The 20,139-nt window shown below is 43.6% G+C and overlaps 1 protein-coding gene across 1 annotated transcript in view; it reads left to right on the top strand.

Annotated features, from left to right (window-relative positions):
* The window catches only part of FAM167A (family with sequence similarity 167 member A), a 58,727-nt gene that overhangs the window by 25,006 nt on the left and 13,582 nt on the right, over positions 1 to 20,139 (top strand). Inside the window, exon 2 of the mRNA XM_033937779.1 lies at positions 10,181 to 10,705. Within this exon, the coding sequence (XP_033793670.1) occupies positions 10,340 to 10,705 (366 nt within the window). The 5' untranslated portion in view covers positions 10,181 to 10,339. The remainder of the gene's footprint in view (positions 1 to 10,180; positions 10,706 to 20,139) is intronic.

A 20,139-nucleotide genomic window follows, 5' to 3' on the forward strand; every position in this document is an offset into this window, starting at 1 on the left:
ACATAGCCAGATTCCTAAAGGGGGCACTAAGGCTCAGATCACCAGTAAAACAACTGTTTCGGTCATGGAACCTTAACATGGTTTTGCATGGCCTCAGTCAGGCTCTGTATGAACCTATTCAAGAGGCGTCCTTGTTGGAACTTACCGTCAAGACCGTTTTTCCATTAGGTTAGCAAGACGAGTCTCAGAGCTGCAGGCCCTGTCATATAGGGAGCCCTTCCTCAAGATCACAGAGGTGGGAGTTTCCTTGTTCATGGTCCTGTCCTTTTTGACAACAAGATGTAAGATTGCCAGCATTCCAGACCACAGGGTCAAAGAAAAAGGGCTGGACTCTGAGCAAGCTGGATATGAGGACAGTCTTCTACATTATCTAGAGGTCACCAATGAGTTCCAACTGTTGGAAGGGAGAATACCCTACTGTCCAGAATGACACTCCTATCTACCAGAAAAGATAGCAAGGTAAGAGCCTAATTGCTTTTTATTCTGCTTGAAAATGGATTTTCCCTTTTTTCATTTAGCAATAATTCTCATGCTCTGTAAAGTCAATAAGTATCATTATGTAGAATGGAAACATGTTGTTTATTATAACAGGGACAGCTTGACATGTCCCCTATTGCTCTCATCTCTATAGTAACAAGTGAAAAATGGGTCTTCACTAGTCCATGGAAGGAGAATTTTATAGTAAGATTTGCAAATAGCTTCCTAGATCCAGTTTATTTCTTCTTGTGACTATAATCTGTACTATATCTTTCCAAATATGAAATTGTTAGAAACCCCAGGAGGATAGAAATGTATATTTTCTGTCTGCATAGCTGATCGGTCAATCAATAGATTGTTTCATAGATGGACTGTAGTGTTTGATTCATCTTAATGAGCAATGGACATGACTGAGGAAAATAAAACTGGAAAATAATTGAAGAGGTAACTCCATTCCTACGATACAGACCAAGACAGTAGATCTCAAAGTAGTCCTCAGGACTTCTTCCCCACAGCTATCTTAGACTTTAGAATATATTATGCATATTCATTAGAGATGGTAGCCTATACTGTGTCTGCAAGGCATGCATATTTATTGGTATTATCCTGTAAACCTGAAGGGTTGCACTGAATATAACTTGCCTAAGAAACCTAGAGAGGTAACAACATACCTTCCTCCTTCCGCTGGCCCATCATCCCCCGAAGCCCCCCCAAACACTCCCTGGCTCCTCCCTGAATGCCCCCATATCTTTATCTGATGACTGGCAAGAGGGATGTCTACTCCCTCTGCGTGGCAGGAGGGATGCCCATTCCCTCTAACACCCCCAACCCTTCCACCTCCCACACATCTGTGGCGCAGGAGGAATTCCGAAGCCCCCCTCCTGAATGTCAGTGGCAGTAGGAGTGCTCAATTCCTGCTTCCAGGCCCCATCCAACCCCCAAATGCCCCACCCTTATATCCCCCTGACACATCCAACATCCCCCGACAACACAGCAGTTCACCCTGACACCTCCGACAACACAACAGCATACCACAACACCCTCGGTAACCAAACAGCCAACCCTCACACCACCACCCCCACAACACCCCCCAAACCCCCTTGTACCTTTAGTAGAAGACAGACAAGAGGGATGCCTAGGCCCTCCTGCCAGCATGCCCGCCTCTTCCAAAATGGTGGACCTTCCCCTTCCCGGTGCATCCTGGGATGCACTGGGGAGGGGCCTAAGGCCCTGATTGGTCTAGATACCTGAGGCCCCTCCCATAGGCATTGCTCAGCAGAAAGTAATGTGAATCTGTGCTAGTTGTTAGTGAACTTAACCTGTGATAAGGGACTTTTCTGTGTAATATATGCCAAGGACTTGCTGGTCATACCAATAACAGGTACCACGCAGTTTACCTACTGAACATTCATTTTAGGTGTTAATGTATGGTAATTTTACCACGCTTTAGTAAACAGGCTCATTAAGGCAAATCAGTCTTTGAATTAACTTGCATAAAAGTTCTAATGCATGATAAAACATTTTTTTGTAAAACAAGTGTGAGCAATGAATAAAAAACATTTCTGATAATGAGCCAAAAATGTTTTGCCTGTGCACATTTTTAGATTCTCAAATGATGAGCAAGGGCTTAAATATACCAAGATCTCGGTTGTAAAGGCGAGGTTCCAGATTGCACCGAAAGAAATACCTGGTTATACTGCATCTGGTTATACTTGAAGGGTATTAACGTAGAACAAAATCTTTTCCAGAGAAAGGAAAATGGTAAAACCAGAGGACATAATTTGAGGTTGAGGGGTGGTAGATTCAGGGGCAATGTTAGGAAATTCTATTTTACGGAGAGGGTGGTGGATGCCTGGAATGCGCTCCCGAGAGAGGTGGTGGAGAGTAAAACTGTGACTGAGTTCAAAGAAGCGTGGGATGAACACACAGGATCTAGAATCAGAAAATAAGATTAAATATTGAACTAAGGCCAGTACTGGGCAGACTTGCACGGTCTGTGTCTGTATATGGCCGTTTGGTGGAGGATGGCCTGGGGAGGGCTTCAATGGCTGGGAGGGTGTAGATGGGCTGGAGTAAGTCTTAACAGAGATTTCGGCAGTTGGAACCCAAGCACAGTACCGGGTGAAGCTTTGGATTCTTGCCCAGAAATAGCTAAGAAGAAAAAATTTAAATTGAATCAGGTTGGGCAGACTGGATGGACCATTCGGGTCTTTATCTGCTGTCATCTACTATGTTACTCTGTATCTATATTCTTCCTTTCATTCTGTATTTAATAGGTATGTGCTTGTGTTGAAACAAACTAGAGAATCTCAACAAAACATATTTCATATCATTTCAAAATGACAGAAAAGCAAACACAATTTTGTTTGGGTTTCATTACATTTTGAAATGAACATCTTTCCACTATCCATGAGCTAAAACAAGGTTTCCCCACAATGGTTTATGAAAGCCCTCGCCCAATGACCTCTATAGTTGCTGAAAATCTTTAAAATGCTGCAAGAAAAAGCCTCCCTGAGGCACCAGTAGCTAGATGATTTATGAAAGGAAATGCCACAGGGAGTTTTACCTTCAAAATGCAATTGCAGGCCCTCAGGTACCAAACAGCCACAGATCTGCAAGGTAAGCAGGAGGACTGAAATATACAAATAAATTTTAAAAATCACGAGAATTTGCAGGAGCCTGTCAAGAAGCTGCTCAGCGCCGAGCAGGAGCGCCAAAGGGCATTTTTGATATGATGTACAAATCTAAATTTAGCCATTTTGTGGAGCACGCATGGAGCAGGACAGGTGTGCTTTTTTCTCTTCCAAAAGGTTGGCAGTCAGATCTGCCCCTGCCTTCAGTCTTCATGTGCTGCTGATTCTGGAGCAGCAGTACCAGCCATAAAAACTTTAGAGCCAGTGTGCAGTCTCAGGTCTTCTAGAAGTCCTGCTCTCATACATGTTTCCCTAGTAACAAGATGCCAGTGTAGAAGTGGAGATGGAGCTTCTGCAAGGCTTGAAACGATGCTGCTCCTAAGCCTGTTGTGGAAAAGGACTTCAGCAGCAGGGGCTGGCCCAAAAGTGAGAGTGTGAAAAAGATCTAGGGCAGTGTTTGTCAAACTTTTTTAGCTCTGGCACACAAAACTGAGTAAATGTTTTCCACGGCACATTATAATTGAAATGATAAAATTGCAAAACCAACAAAAAAATTAAATTTGAAAATTATTTATTTAAAGTTCTTTAAGCTATGTAGATAGAATAGAATTGCTAGTGAATGCGATGGATGAGCTTGTTTTTGAGTGCAAATTAACTCAAAACGTGGCTCGATAGTTAACAAGCAAACAAGCATTTCATCATCATCCATCTCTCTTTTTATTTGTTTAATTTCTGTCAGAGCTGAAAATCCAAGTTCACAATAATAAGAAGATCCAAACGGTAACAAAGCCTTGATTGCTTTGTTGCTCAAGTTGGATAACTACTGCATAAAAAATAAAATTACTTACCGTTAGTTTTCCAGGACTAATCACGTCAAGGAATGATGCTTGTCTGGGCAGTTGTATCCTTATGTACATTGACCTACTCTTGCATATGCGATTATATGTCATCTCTTCTAGTGTATACTTATGAAGGGAATTTTTAAAAATAAAGTAAAATTTTGGAATCTTTCGTGGCATACCCAGAATCTCTTCGAGGCATACCACTGTGCCGTGGCACACAGTTTCAGAGAGACTGATCTAGGGTGTGAGAGTGAATTCTGTGCCAGGGGCAGACTGTCCATATTGGCAACCGGGCATTACCCAAGGTCCCAGAGCAGTTCGGGGGCACAGCATTTTCCACCAACTCTGCTGCCAAGCTTATGTCCTGAGAGGGAGAGGGGTGACATGAACTTCAGAAGAACGGGACTTGGGAGTAATCATCAGTGCAGACATGAAGGCTGCCAAACAAGTAGAAAAGGCCTCATCCAAGGCAAGGCGAATGATGGGATGTATCAATAGAAGCTTCTTCAGCCGTAAACCTGAAGTCATAATGCCACTGTACAGAGCCATGGTGAGACCTCATCTGGAGTACTGTGTGCAATTCTGGAGGCCACATTACCATAAAGATGTACTTCGAGCTGAGTCAGTCCAGCGAATGGCCACTAGGATGGTCTCCGGACTCAAGGGTCTCTCATACAAGGAAAGACTGGGCAAATTGCAGCTCTACTCTCTAGAGGAGAGCAGGGAGAGGGGTGACATGATTGAGACATTTAAGTACGTCACAGGTCGTGTCGAGGTGGAAAACGACATATTCTTTCCTAAGGGACCTTCAGTCACAAGGGGGCACCCGCTCAAACGCAGAGGAGGGAGATTTAGTGGTGACACCAGGAAGTATTTCTTCACAGAAAGGGTGGTGGATCACTGGAACAAACTACCGGTGCAGGTGATCAAGGCCACTAGCATGCTCGACTTTAAGAATAAATGGGACATCCATGTGGGATCTCTACGTGGGTCGAGCAGCACTCTGACTTAATGGGGTGGGTCAGTAGAGTGGGCAGACTTGATGGGCTATAGCCCTTTTCTGCCGTCATCTTTCTATGTTTCTATACTCGTCCCACTCCCTTCTGATATAACTTCCTACTTCAGCAAGGGTGGGATGCAGCAGAAAGCAGGCTGTGAGCTCGGTGGCAGGCAGATCAAGGGAATCACTGCTGCTATTCTCAACAGAAACATGTATTAGAGGGGGCTGGGAGCCTTATTGCTTGGGAGCCCAAATCCCTGTCAGTCTGCCCCTGCTCTATGCAGTGATCTCTGGGGAGAGGGAGACTTCCTTCATATCACTCCCTCTCCTCAATTATTTCTGATGGTGGAGAGAGAGGGAAGGTAGTCTCCATGTCCCACCCCCACACACACACACCTATTGCCTATGGGTGCCCAGCATTTAAATGTGGCCCTAGAATTTAGACACTTGTCAAGTACATGCCTTTCACATGGAATCACAGAGGATAGGGACTCCTCTGTGACCTCTGAGTATACTCACAACCTACTGTCATACTCATACTTCATTGGGCTGCTTTGGAATGATGAGCTAAAGGAGGTGGGCCTGGAAGACAAACAGGTCTGCAAAAGGAGAGAGAGAGAAGTGAATGTAGCCAAGTAGTGAGGTAAAAAGTTGGGAAGGGATGGGGAGTCTTATGGAAGGAGATAGGAAAGTGGAGTATGTCTATGCTAGTAGGGTTGTGCTTTTTTTTGTTGTTGTTGTTCACATTTAATACACTAGTATGCCTTTAAAAACTTATTGCATGCAAAATTGGCATGGCATGCATTAACCTATGAATTAATGTAAATAAAGTTGATTTGTATGAATTAAAATATTCTAGTCTGTTCATGTTTTAAATATGCAAAACTGAAAATATGGAAAAGGGGCCTAAAACCCAAAAACAAATGTAATTTTTTAAAATCTAACCACATTCCTACCTGCAGTCCAGAAGATTGGCTGATTACTGATGGTTTAAAGGTTTTGCCACACAGTGGCTTCCCTTAATTAAAATAGCTGGTTAGTAATTAACTTTCTCTGATGAATGACTTTCACATCTGTCAGAAGTTTAACATTCTTATGTGGGGGACGTGGCAAGTTTGCAGGTCCCTTGACTTTGGGCCCGATTCACTAACCTGCCTGGGCAGGGCCGATTGATTCTGGAAGCCAGAATATTCTAATGGGGGCGATTGGAGGCACGCCCCCATCCACCGACACGGATCGCTAGGTAACGATCCTGACGCATGCGTAGACCATATACTTTGCCTGTAGATGGTCTGCGCATGTGTCTGGGTTTTTTTTAAAAACTTTTATTTACTGGCCCCCAACTCACCTGCTCTCTGCCGCCCTTCCCTGCAGTGCGAGCCCGTGGTTTTAACCCGCAGGTTTAAAGTGGGTTAAAACCATGGGCTCGCACTGCAGGAGAGTCGGGGGAGGCAGAGAGCAGGAGAGCCGGGGAGGCAGAGAGCAGGTTTATTTCATGGCTATAGGGCTGGCAGGACAGTCGGAAAGGATGTGAATGACTGGTCCCCAGCAGTCACTTCTTGTTGATTGGCCAGCCCAGTCGGTGTTCAAGAAAAAAGTTTAGAGAATCGCGTCTCTGCCTACTTTGCATGCCGTTTCCCCTCATTTGCATGCATGAATCAGTACACAGGTTAGTGAATTGGGTCAGAGGGAAATTGGATCGCAATTGGGTCACAAACCGATCGGTACACGATCAGTTTGCTTAGTGAATCTAGCCCTTTGTGCTCTACGCATGTGCCTAGCTTGCATTAATCTTGCCTTGCTGATGAAATAAATAATTGGGGGGTCTTACAGGCTTTTATGTCCAGAATGGTGAAGTAGAAAGGAACAAGACAAAAGAAGCCTTCATGCGCTCACACCTTCACCAGAGGATGCCTGATAGGCATCTGTTTTATAAAGGAAAGTAATAATAATAATTTTGTTCTTCTATACCGCTATAATCAGACGACTTCTAGGCATTTCACACGGAAGAGAACTGGACAATCAACGAATTACAATATGCAGATTATTGAAAATACAACAGATTACATAAGAGAGGACGTGAAGGAAGTATTAGTTTTAGTGTAACTTCTGTTTAGGAGATAAATCTATCAAACAATGCAGTTTTTATTTCTTTCCTAAAGGTGTCGTAGGTCAGTCTGGCTCCGTTAATGTAGTTATTTAACCAGGATTGCTGTATGCTTGTTTAATACATGAGAGTCCTAGCCAAAAAGGATCTGTATTTACAGCCAGTAATGCTTGGGTATGCAAATAAGTAGATGCCTGCTTCCCTTTTTAGAATACTAGCTTAACAGAAGAAATACACATTATGCACTTAGACATGAGCCCTTAGGCCTAGATTCTGAAAGTGGCGCTGTAATTGGCAGGCTCCTGAAAAAAACATCGTTGGCTGCTTGTCACGCCAGTTACAGGCCTACATTTCTGACATCTAGCTTTGATGCAGAATCACGCTTAGGGTCACTGAACATCAACCCCACCCATAACCACGCCTATTTTGATGTTCAGTGCCGATAAGTGTCTATGTAGACGCAACTCTAGCACCCTTAATGGCCGTTAATAGCTATTTAAAACAATTAACTAAGGCATCGGTAGAGCACCTAGCTTAATCTTCCTAATGGTACTGATTTTAGAATTCGGACCCAAATGCCAGCCATAGATTGGTATAAGGTTGTGCGCCAGGCCACTGATATACATGTAACATATAGTAGTATCTATAAGTTACCTGTTTAAATGTGCGCCCTGTCCCATTCTCAGACTCTACTCATGCACATGCCCACCTGTAAAATACATATGTACTGTTCTTACTGGCAAACACATAGGTGTTTATCTGGCTTGTATATGCTTATTCGTATAGGCTAGTATTCTGAACATTTAGGCGTGTAACTGTGGCTGCTTTTAGACTGAGGTATGGAGATTTCCCAGTATTTGATATCATTCCTGAAAGTAAGACCTAATTTAGGGGCCTTTTTACTAAAGTGTGTTAAGCTGTTAATGCACAGTTTACAAAGAAACATAGAAAAATGAAGACAGATAAAGACAATGTGGCCTATCTTATAAGAAAATAAATTATTATTTAGTCTGCCTATCTATGCCATTTATTATCCATTCCTCTCCCTTGTCCCAAGCTTTCTCAAATTCAAATGCAGTTTTCATCTCCACTACTTCCACTGGGAGGCCATTCCATGCATTCAACTTTTTTCCATGAAAAAAGTATTTTCTGAGGTTACTTCTAAGTCTATCCCCTTTCAATTTCACATGTTAACAGCTAGTATACAAACTCATTAGACTAGATGAAATATTTACAGTTAGCATGCAGTAAGTCGCACCTTAAGGTCATTTTTTCAAAGAGGTAGAGAATGGACATGGAGCCCAATATTCACAGCGATCAGCATCTAAATGCCAATATTCAGCAGCACTAAGCTGGGCAGTGCCACTAAATATTGGTTCTGACCACCCCCCAAAAAAGTGGACCAGTCATGGGCGGGCCACAGCGAAGTGGCTGGGGAGGAGCTGGGGCTTATGCAGGCTCTGGTGATAATCAGCCAGGGCCTGCGTAAGATGAACAGGTGAATTTAAGACAGCTCAAAAGCTGTCTGCCAACTCATCTTTTGCAGGCTCCAGCTGAAAACGAGGCTGGGGCCTGCATAAGCACTGTGTCCTTTAATTTAAAAAAAAAAAGTCCTCACACCCCCTCCTGCCACTCCACCCCGAGTTACCAGGTTCTATAAATCTAAAACCGGGACACATGGTGCCAGCCCCACCCCATTCCACCCAAGTCATGCCCCAAATCTCAAGCTCGGATCTGCATCTGAAGGGCCTAAGAGCATACACAGATGTGATACAATGATGTCACATGTTTTGCGCATGTGTGTGATGTCACCGTGTCACACATACGCATACTCTGAGGCCCTACAGACATGGCCCCAAACTTGAGAACCTAGATGAACTGCCTCTGGATGTTTGCTAACCCTACCCCCCTTTGAATAACTCTTTGCTCCTCCCTCCCTCCCCCCCCCTTTTGGGTGTGAAAGACCCTCCCTACCTGGCCACCTCCCTTCCTAAGGCAAATTCCTGTAGTACTGTGAGAGGTCACAGCAGCAGGAGTGAGGGGGGTCCGCACTCCTGTCTCTGAAGACCTCTGCTGGACCACCAGATATGCAGGTATATCCAGGAAAGGGGTGGCTAGGTTGGGGGGGCTTTTATGCCAGCAACGGAAAAGTGAGGAGAGAAAAAGCATTTAGAGGGAGGGAAGATTTTTATTGTGGGGGGAGGGAAGAAAATGTGTATGTGGGCTTTGGCCCGCTATTCAATCAGGGCCTGTATAACTTATGCATGCCCAGCCGACTATCGGCTGGGCCCATATAAACTCTAGGTGGCATAGCCACCTGGAGTTATGCCTTGATTTTCAGTGCTGATGCCTGGCATGGCCCAGCACTGAATACTGGGGCATAATTTAGCTGGCGGCAATCAGCATTTACAAAATCACTGACCATTCAATATTTTGGGGGGAGGGGATTTTGACACTTTTATTTATTTAATTTTCTATACCATTCTCCCAGGGGAGCTCAGAACAGTTTGCATGAATTTATTCAGGTACTCAAGCATTTTTCCTTGTCTGTCCCGGCAATGGGGGATTTGCCCAGGGACACAAGGAGCAGTGTGGGTTTGAACCCACAACCTCAGAGTGGTTAGGCTGTAGCTTTAACCACTCCGCCACATTCTCCCAACATTGAATGTGCTGCCCTTATGATGCACTAACTGATTAACGTTCAGTAAACACGGGACCTCTCTTCACCTCCTACAGTACATAGGAGGGACTAAATGCTTCTGCTCTAACATCAAGCTTCGTACTGAACGGTAATGGACATTTTAACATGGTAATTGCTGGTTACATGCTGGGCATGCCCCCACTAAGTATTGTGGTAGATTTGCGCTTAGCATGTGTTAATTTTGGTTTTAATTTCGGTGTTAAAGTGTGCTGTGTGGCAAATCTAATGGACAGAATAACTGGTTGGTCTTTTTCCGCTGACATTTGCCATTTACTATGTTATTGTCATATGAATATATTTTTGTTCATCGAAGTTGACAGATAGCTTTCATTTTTGTTGTTGTTGGGTTTTTTTTCCCCTATGGTTGAATTGAACCCTTCACCCTTAATTCTAAGAATGTTTTCCTTTCATTAATTTTAGGTATTGACTGCAGTCAGAAGATGGTGAGCAGCTCAGTGTTCTGAACGAATACATAGCAGGCAGCAGGAACACCATCTATGCAGTTGTACAGCCAGTGGTGCAGTTTTTCCCAAAACGGCCTAACAATACTGTATCTCTGCGCACTGAAAAAGCAAGAGCATGTCTTTACCAAAGATCCAGATTGAAGAAGTATCAGAGACTGTGAGCACCAGCTCTGGAGTCCCAGCCGATGACCATCTAAGAAGCCTGAAGGCCCTCACTGAAAAGATGAGATTGGAGACCAGAAGGCCTTCTTATCTGGAGTGGAAGGCAAAGCTAGAGGATAAGACGTGGAAGAGCCCAAAGCCTGCAGGGGAGCAAGGGGTTAAGGAAAAAAGAATAGCCGGGGAGGAGGCAGGTTCCAAAAGAAAGGCGCAAATGAACTGTCAGAATATGAGTTCTCCCAGGGAGAAGAATCTTACCTCGGGGAAAATAAATGACTTTGACAGCATCGATGAAGCTTTGAATTGGCTCAGGAAGGAACTGGTAAGTGATTTGCTTTCCTAGTAAACCGAGTCTGATTGAAAAAACAGGGGCTATACTTTTTTTTTTTTAATAAATAAATAACTTTTATGCTGTTCTGATAATTGTTATTTATGATACTTTTGCATATCAAAGCACTCATCGTTCAAGTTAAGAAATTAATGTGTTATTCTTTGATAAGACTTATACATCTTTTTTTCATGTATGCTTGTGATACAGTAAATATTAAACATGATAGCATGACTGGCAACTGGCTCTAATATTTTTAGGTACTGTTCTTCTCCCTCCCTCAACCCATTGCATGCCTTGACTTGTTAGAAAAATCAGAAGTCCATGCTTGTATAGGATCAGCTTGTCCTCAACAAACAGAGCCAATTGGCAACCATACTGTAGGTAGTAGTATAATTTTTTTTAAAAAAATCTGTGTTTACAGAGTTTTACCTATAAACTCTAATGTAATTAAGGCTCTCTTTTACTAAGCCGTGGTAGAGGTAACTACCATGGCCCGGGGCGCAATATGTTCTGAAGCTGCTCCAACTCTCATAGGAATTCTATAAGTGTCAGAACAGTGATGGAGCTTGTAGCACTCTGTGCTGTGTTAGAAACCTCTACCATGGCTTAGTAAAAGGTGTGTGTGTGTGTGGGGGGGGGGGGGGTTAAAGTAATGCTAGATCCATTTTTTTAATGAATTTCGGAATAGAGTGCGCAAAAATTGTACTTCACTAGGAATATTTTTTTACCTCCTTTTGGTTTAGAATTCATGGAGCAGCATTTTAGGTAACACCTTCTTGAGGGCCATGGCCCACCTGGCTGGAATTCCCCTTGGGCAAGCTCCAGTACTTGATGCCCAGTTCCTCCATCTGAGGAAGAGGGATGTTAGTGGGTAGGATTTTTCTCCTTTCCCCCAGGGGGAAAAGAAGGGGAAAAATCCAAAACAAGTATGATTCTGAACAAGTTGCTAAAAAAACCATTTACAAGTTTATTCGGTTTACACAACTTAGCCAATAGTGCAAATACAAAGTAAAAATATTAAACCCTATGAACATACCTATTTTAAATAACAGCAAACATATTTTATGCAATTTCTTTCTGTAGAGGGGCACAGTGGTTAAAGCTACAGCCTCAGCACCCTGAGGTTGTGGGTTCAAACCCACGCTGCTCCTTGTGACCCTGGGAAAGTCACTTAATCCCCTCATTACCCCAGATACATTAGATAGATTGTGAGCCCACCGGGACAGACAGCAAAATACCTGAATAAATTCATGTAAACCCTTCTGATCTCTCTTGGTAGAACGGAAGAGAAAATTGAATGAATAATATGTCAGTTAATCAGGCAGGTGAGATAAAAAGGATTTATCCTCATCCTTCTTGATCTGTCTGCTGCTTTTAATATTGTTAATCATTGCCTACTCCTTGATACGCTGTCTTCACTTGGATTTAACAAATCTGTTCTTTCCTGGTTTGCCCCCTACCTCTCCCATTCCTCCTTTAGTGTGTGCACTGGTGGATCCTCCTTAGCTACTGTCCCGCTAGCATTTGGTGTACCACTGGGTTCTGTCTTAGGACATCTTCTCTCTATAAATACCTCTTCCCTTGGGTCACTGATTTCCTCCCATAGTTTCAAATATTGCCTATACTGTATGCTGTTGATTCTCAGATCTACCTCTCCACGAAAATGTTTCCGCCTGTTTGTCTGACAATGCTGGCTGGATGTCCAGCCACCAACTGAAACTAAACGTGTACAAGTCTGAGCTGCTCCTCTTTCCTCCTAAACCCTTCTCTCCCTCCATTCTCTGTCTCTGTAAATAATATCATTCCCGTCTCCTTTGCTCTGAACCTTGGAATCATCTTTGACTCCGACCTCTCATTTTCTATGCACATCCAACAGACTGCTAAAGCCTGTCACTTCTATCTTTGCAACATCACCAAAATTCACCCCTTCCTCTCTGAGCACACTACCTGGACCCTTGTCCACACCTTCGTAACATCACGTTTAGACTACTGCAATGTACTTCTAACAGGTCTCCTGCTGAGCAGCCTCTCCCCCCCCCCTGAAATCTGTGCAAAACTCTTCTGCCAACCTCGCTACACTCACATTACCTCTCTCCTCAAATCCCTTTACTGGCTCCCTATCAGCCTTCACATACAGGTCAAACTCCTATTACTAACCTACAAGTGTGTTCATTCTGCTGCCCCTCGGTATCTCTCCTCTCTCCTTATACGCCTCCCTGAGAACTCCATTTCTCAGATAAGTTGCTTTTATCTGTAGCGATCTCCTCCACTGCCAGTTCCAGATTTCATTCTTTTCATCTCACTGCCCTGTATGCCTAGAATAGAATACCTGAGGCCATGTGTCATGCCCCTTCCCTTGTTCAAAAATAGAATGAAAGCCCACCTTTTCAAGACTACCTTCAACACTTAACCCTCTCCTTCTGCTCATCAACCTAGCCATCATTTAACCTTCCCCCGCTAACTGCAACCCCTACCCTGGCATCCTGTTTATCTGTCTTGATTGATTAGATTGGGAACTCATTCAAGCAGGGACTGTCTCCTTCGTGACTATGTACAGCACTGGTCTGGTAGCACTCTAGAAATCATTAATAATAGTAGTAGTACAACATTACCAACTAAATTGGGAACAGTAGTATCACCTCCACATGCCACTACTAATTGTTCTCCTTACATCTCCATCCACATCAAGTCTTTCCTTTAGGCTGTAGTACAACTGGACAAGTGGCTGCTGGAACTCTGAAGGGTCTGTTGTACTTGGACCTGTTTCCTTTGCTGTGCAAGCTGACCCCAGAGGTCCACCTCTTAAAGCTCTGCCTTTCCAGGTCAGTGAATCTTCCATCTCATCAGCTTCCAGGACTCTCTTCCACTTGGAGGGGGCACTGCTTTTTCACCTTACAGTTGCTGGACTCTCTCCTGCCTGAAGGGGACTGATTCATCTCTTTGTCTGCTGCTGAACATCACATTGCTGCCCAAGCTGCCATGGGATATTTACTACATCATGTGGTTGGGCCCTGCATTGCTGCAGTGCCTCCGCAATGCCACTGGACCCTGCAGCTCTACCTGCAGTGTCTGGAGCCATCCACCACATATACCACTCTCTCCTTCTGTTGACTCTCCTCCTCCAAATAGGCAGGTTTTTCTTCTTTGGAAGGGCTCTACATTCCAGAGGGTCCCCTACTTGCTAGGTCCACATCTCAATGTGAAGTAAGCTCTTATCGAGTCTAGCTCTTTATGATTTTAGCTTCAGGAGCCTGGATCCCAACTTGAACAGCTTTGAGGGATCCCCTCTGCCTCAAGCGAAAAGGCAATTCCTCTCTCCTTTTTGATTACAGTGAACATTTTGCCTTCTCTACCAAGAAATGTACAAACATTTTTTCAGGTATATTAGTGAAAGGAGGAAGATGGAAAATAGAATTGTGAAACTGAAAGAGGCTATGAACCATTATGTGGAGAGTGATGCGAAGAAAGCAAACGTGCCAAACAAATACTTCTGCTCTGTATTCACAGAAGAAAATCCCAGAGAAGGACCGTGATTGGCTAGCAAAGTTACACTTGAGAATAGAATGGATACTGCACTGTTCATGGAAGAAGGTGTTTATGAGCAACTTGAAAAATTGAAGGTGGACAAAACCATGGGATCGGACAAGAACCATCCCAGGATATTGAGGGTGCTCAGAGAGGTTTTGGTGGGTCCTCTTAAAGATTTGTTAAATAAATCCTTGGAGACTGAAGAAGTTCTACGGGATTAGAGAACGTAGGCACGTGAAATATAGGATGTGGTTCCTCTTCATAAAGTGGTCACAGATATAAGCGGGAATCTATAGGTCAACAAGCCATACTTCAGTTATTGTAAAAAATAATGGAAGCATTGCTGAAGAAAAGGATAGTGAATTTCCTACAATCTAATGGGTTACAACAGGGGTGTGCAACAAAATCACCTCCAAAACCAACCACAGTAAAGTAGAAAGAGAAACTGTTTATGCCAAGCCTCAGAGACCTTGTATTCAAGCGGTAAACAGCTGGATACTCAGTCAGGTCAGAGTCTCAATCACTGGCGTATGGCATATGATTAAACATACTTTTTTTCTTTCTTGCTTTTAAATGGTGTTTCCATTACAATTAATTTGATTTATAAATTTTAAATATAAATAGCATGTTGAAAATATCAAACATTCAGTGATAGTGCATGAACTGAAAAAGCACTTATCTTAGAGTAGTAGCAATCAGCACTGCACTTTAAAACCCGATGGGGCCACCGTTTCACCTATAATGGCTTCGTCAGGGGAAATACGATCACAGTGCAGAACAAGATTGATCCCAGTTACAAGCAGGCTACTCTCACTTCCATAGTATTTGTTTTCGTGGTTACAACAGGGGTGCCCACACTTTTTTGGTTTGCGAGCTACTTTTAAAATGACCAAGTCAAAATGATCTACCAACAATAAAATTTTTAAAAAAACACAAAGCACACTGTAAGCAGAGAAAATGTTAATTATAATTTATATTCAGATTTTTTTTCAAAGAGGTCAAGGCAGATGACTTTAAAATATGCAGTGTCACCTCAGTAACAACTATACAAAAATAGACAAATATACCCCTTCCCCCTTTTACTAAACTGCGATAGCGGTGTTTAGCGCAGGAGCTGTGCTGAATGCCCCACACTGCTCCCAACACTCGGAGGCTCCCTGCGCTAAAAACCGCTATTGCAGTTTAGTAAAAGGGGGCCATAGTGCAAAATATAGACAGCAGATATAAATTCTTAAAACAGACACACTTTGATCACTAAATTGAAAATAAAATCATTTTTCCTACCTATGTTGTCTGGTGATTTCATGAGTCTCTGGTTGCACTTTCTTTCTCCCTGCCTCCTCCCCCCCCCCCAGACTTTAGTACAGGAACAGGTGGTCGGAGCATACAGCGAGTGATTTCCTTTACTCGCCGGCATTCCTGCTGCTCTCTCCTGCCTCTCCAGCTGTCCTCTCCTGGTTGGCAGTTCACGGTCGGAAAATACCGTGAATGACCGGGATCGTGAACTGCCGTCCACAAATTCGCGGGGGAGCACTGTACTATGGGATTTGTTCGCCTTGTATCAAAGAGTTATGTTACAACTGGTTTATGCTGTACATGTCTCTCGTGTTGGTTTAAAAAAAAATCTTCAATAAAGAATTTTTAATAAAGAAAGAAAGGTTTGGACAATTTACCGGAGGAAAAGTTCATAATCTGTTATTTAAACAGACATGGGGGAAGCCACTGCTTGCCCTAGATTGGTAGCATGGAATGTTGCTAACGTTTGGAAGTTTTGCCAGGTACTAATGACCTGGATTGGCCACCTTGAAGATGGTCTACTGGCTAGATTGACACTGAATATCCAAGTATTTAGTGGCACTTGGAAGTTATATGGATATGATCAATATATAGGACTATACCAAGATAATGTTCCCAATGTGTTTTTTTTAAATTAATTTTTACCTCAGGAGTGTCTAGGGAACTGGTGGCCACAGGTTGGAAGCCATGTTGTCTGTGCTCCCAGCAATGGGGAGAGAGTCTTCATTTCTGAAGCTTATTCCAGGCAGTGGAGCAGTGGCAGGAAAGGTCCTGGCTCTGTATGAGTCTTAGGGCCGACTTTGGTGGCTGTCCATGCATGCGCATGACATCTTCACTCATGTACAGCGATGATGTCACAGGACAGGCATGTGCGGAGGTCAAGAGATGTGGCTCATAACACAGGGAAGGCCCAGAAAGGGGGTTTTTGTAGCCCAAGATCCTGAAAATGTATTTTTTAGTGGCCAAATGGTCCTGAGAGGCCCAAAGAACATGCCGCAGGATTGCTGCAATCAGGACAATTGCACAATCACACATGCGCAATCACATGGCGGATAGCCTAAAATAATGCTGGGGGCATAGGCAAGCCCACAGGAGCCCGTTAATGGTACAAAATTTTGATAACACACTGTTTGTAGTTAGGGATGCATTATTTACCATATTCTGTATAGGTCATCCAAAGATAGTTGTGCAATTTTAGGCACAGATCCGTATACAAACTAATTAGCTAATTAAATGATAAAAATCAATTACTGGAGATAAGCACTTAATTGGCAGTAATTAAGGATTACAATTTTATCTGCCCTATGTCCTATTCTATAATATGTGCCTAAATTTCATTGCATACAACTCCAGATTTAGCATATTAAGCTTTGTTTTTATACCATACCATACCAACTCTCGTATCCCGCAAATGTCTGCTAGGAATCATTGCGGCTTACACAATATTAGAATTGCCACAGAGACGTAGATATTATATTGAAATTGCAAGGAAGATATCATGCATAGGATTGCATGGGAATGGGTCAATGCATTGAGGGAAAAAGGTGAATTTTCAGTGCTTTCCTGAATTGGAAGTATGTGAGTGTTTGTCGAAGGCTGCCCGAGAAGTTGTTCCAGATTCTGGGCTCCTGAAACTCAAAGGTGATTTCAAAGAGAGCCTTCGTTCTAACATGGCAGACAGAGGGGGTAGTAGTTTCCATCGTTGTATTGTCCTTGAGTTGTGGAAGGATTGTGTGATTTGAATGGTGGATGTGAGTCCAACTGAGCTTTTGCCCTAAATGGCCTTATGTACCATGCATGCTACCTTGAATTGGACCCTGCTTCTGACTGGCAACCAGTGTAGTTCCTTAAGGAGAGGTGTAACTCTCTCATATTTGATCTTGCTTAAGATTAGTCTCGCCGCTGTATTTTGGAGCAATTGTAGTCTCTTAAGGTCTTTCTCAGCAATACAGCAGTAGAGGAAACTATAATAGTCAAGGTAGGGGAAGAGGGCCACCGACCTGAAGTTTGGCGGGCTGAAGGCTGATCTAATGGTTCTGAGCTGTCTTAGACGGAAGAAGAACTTTATATAATGTGAATAAGCAAGTTAATGTATTTTACATTATGGTTGTCTGTTTTTTTATAAATATTTTTTGTACTTTACTTTAAAACTTCAGTATTAATGGTATATCAAGCTAATAGATCCAATCCAAAGGATTCACTAGAGGTAAGTCTTGCCAGTCAAATCTGATCAATTTCTTTGACTTGGTGACCAGAGAATTGGATAGAGAGAGTGAGCTAGATGTGGTGTATTTAGATTTTAGCAAAGCCTTTGACAGTGTTCCTGTGATCAGATGCCTGAATGATCATTACCCGTCACACCATTTCTCCCCACGTACTTCTGGACTTCTTTCCTCTACTGGGCTCTCCTAATACAACACCACTCTTAGTCAGTTAAAACACCTGACCAAGTCCCTTCAGTTCTTCCTGTCACCAACAGGTTCTCCCTGACCCTCATTGGCCCTCCGGGTCTTTTCTGCAGCTTCCGGTACCATTACCGGTCTCTCCGTCGGTCCTGCCAGTCCCTCTGCTAGTCATTCACTAGTCACCTTCGGCCAATGCTCTCAGGGTCTACAGGGTCTCTGCTTCCTACAAGGTCTTCTGACAGCTCCCGGTACCATTACTGGTCTCTCTGCTGGTTACTCCTGTCAGCCTAGGGCCTTGGACTCTTCTAACTCTTCTTGCTGCATCTTATGGGGCTACCACCAGTCCCTCTGCTCCCCGGCCTCGTGGGTCCCTATGGGTCCCTTCACCCCTGATGGTGTAAATAACATGAGGAGAGGATCTAGTAGAGCTTGAAGAATGGTCTGAAATTTGGTAGCTAAGATATAATGCTAAGAGATGCAAAATCCCGAGGGAATAGTATAGTTTAAAGGGTGAAGAACTTTTGTGCATGAAAGAGGAGCGGAATTTGAGAGTGATAGTTTGTGATGATCTTAAGGTGGCCAAATAGGTTGAAAAGATGACTGTGAAAGCTAGAAGGATGCTAGTGTTCCTAGGAAGAGGTATGGCCAGTAGGTAAAAGGAGATATTGATGCCCCTGTATAGTAGACTTGGGGGTGGGTCAGTAGAGTGGGCAGACCTGATGGGCTATGGCCCTTATCTGCCGTCATCTTCTATGTTTCTATGTATAAGACCCTGTGAGACCTCATTTACAATGTTGTGTACAATTCTTGAGACCGCATCTTCAACCACCCTCCCCCCCACCCCTCAGCCCATGTAGTATCTGTCTTTCTCTGCCTTCCCAACCCCCCACCCCCAGCCCGTGCAGCATATGTTCTTTCCCCACCCAGTGGGATCCTGTGGCATGACCTCTCTCTCCAGCTCCTGACTCCTCCACCTACCTCCTCTTTGGCCACCATAATTTTAAATCTTCGGATAACTACAGTGGCAAGGAGATGAACCCATCAATCTGTCCCGGAAGTCTTCATTCTGCAGCAACTTCTGTTTCCACAAAGGCAAGACGCTGCAGAATGAAGGCTTCCAGGGCAGGCTAACGGCAGTGAACTCGCCTCCTTGCCACTGCCGGCTTCCAAAGATTTAAAATTACGGCAACCAGGGAGATGTGGTAGATGGGGGAATCAGGAGAGCCATAATTGACTCTTCTGACCGACCATCAAATTTGGGAAGGCTATAGCCCCTGTGCCTCCCCCTCCCCTCTCAGTTCCAGCATCTATGATATAACCAATCCAGACTGGTCTAAAGCAAATCATATACATTACTGTCTCTTTCTAATGGAGGTGACAGTTCTGCAGCTTCTGGACTTATACAGGTATCCTAAATAGTACACTCTCAACACTAGAATAGCCTGGATTTTTTATCTGATGAAACTGTGGTGTAGTGGTTAGAGCTACAGCCTCAGAACCCTTCGGTTGTGGGTTCAAACCCCACACTGCTCCTTGTGACCCTGGGCAAGTCACTTAATCCTCCACTGCCCCAGGTACATTAGAGAGACTGTGAACCCACCAAGACAGAGAGGGAAAATGCTTGATTTATAACCTGTTCTAAGATTCTTTGGGCGGACAGGCTAGAAAATTAAACTCTTCAGCACTGCTAATGATTTACAGACATCATATTTGTGCATAATCACCCTGGGGGTTTTTTTTATCATGGCAGGGGGTTTTTTTGTTGTGTTTTTTTTTTTTTTTTTTTGGGAAGGGGGTCAACTATCTCACGCCTTGCAGCATTTGCTATAGGCTTTTGTTTCTGTCTGGTGCTGAAAAGGAGCCAGGGCTTTCCTTGCAGAAGCAGCACTGGGTGGCTAGCAGCTAGCACTCGGTTTCCATTCCCCACTCCATTGAGTTTTCAGCCTACAAGACACTTCTTATTCATCAAAAGCAAATAATGAGGAGCTCTCAACCAATGTGGCCGGTATCTGTGGCCCCTCTATTCTATTGTAAGTTTAATCCTTTTGTCATTAGCTTCAAAGACATTTTTCCTAGTCAAGATCAACTCAAGAGAAAAAAACCCAGTGCACAAAGAGAATAGGTTCTTTCCTGCAAAGGAAGTTTTCAAAGCGATTGTGTCTTTTGTACCAGTCCAGGCTTTTCTTTTCCAGTACT

Source organism: Geotrypetes seraphini, chromosome 3, assembly GCF_902459505.1.
Source record: "Geotrypetes seraphini chromosome 3, aGeoSer1.1, whole genome shotgun sequence".
Taxonomy (NCBI): Eukaryota; Metazoa; Chordata; class Amphibia; order Gymnophiona; family Dermophiidae; genus Geotrypetes; species Geotrypetes seraphini.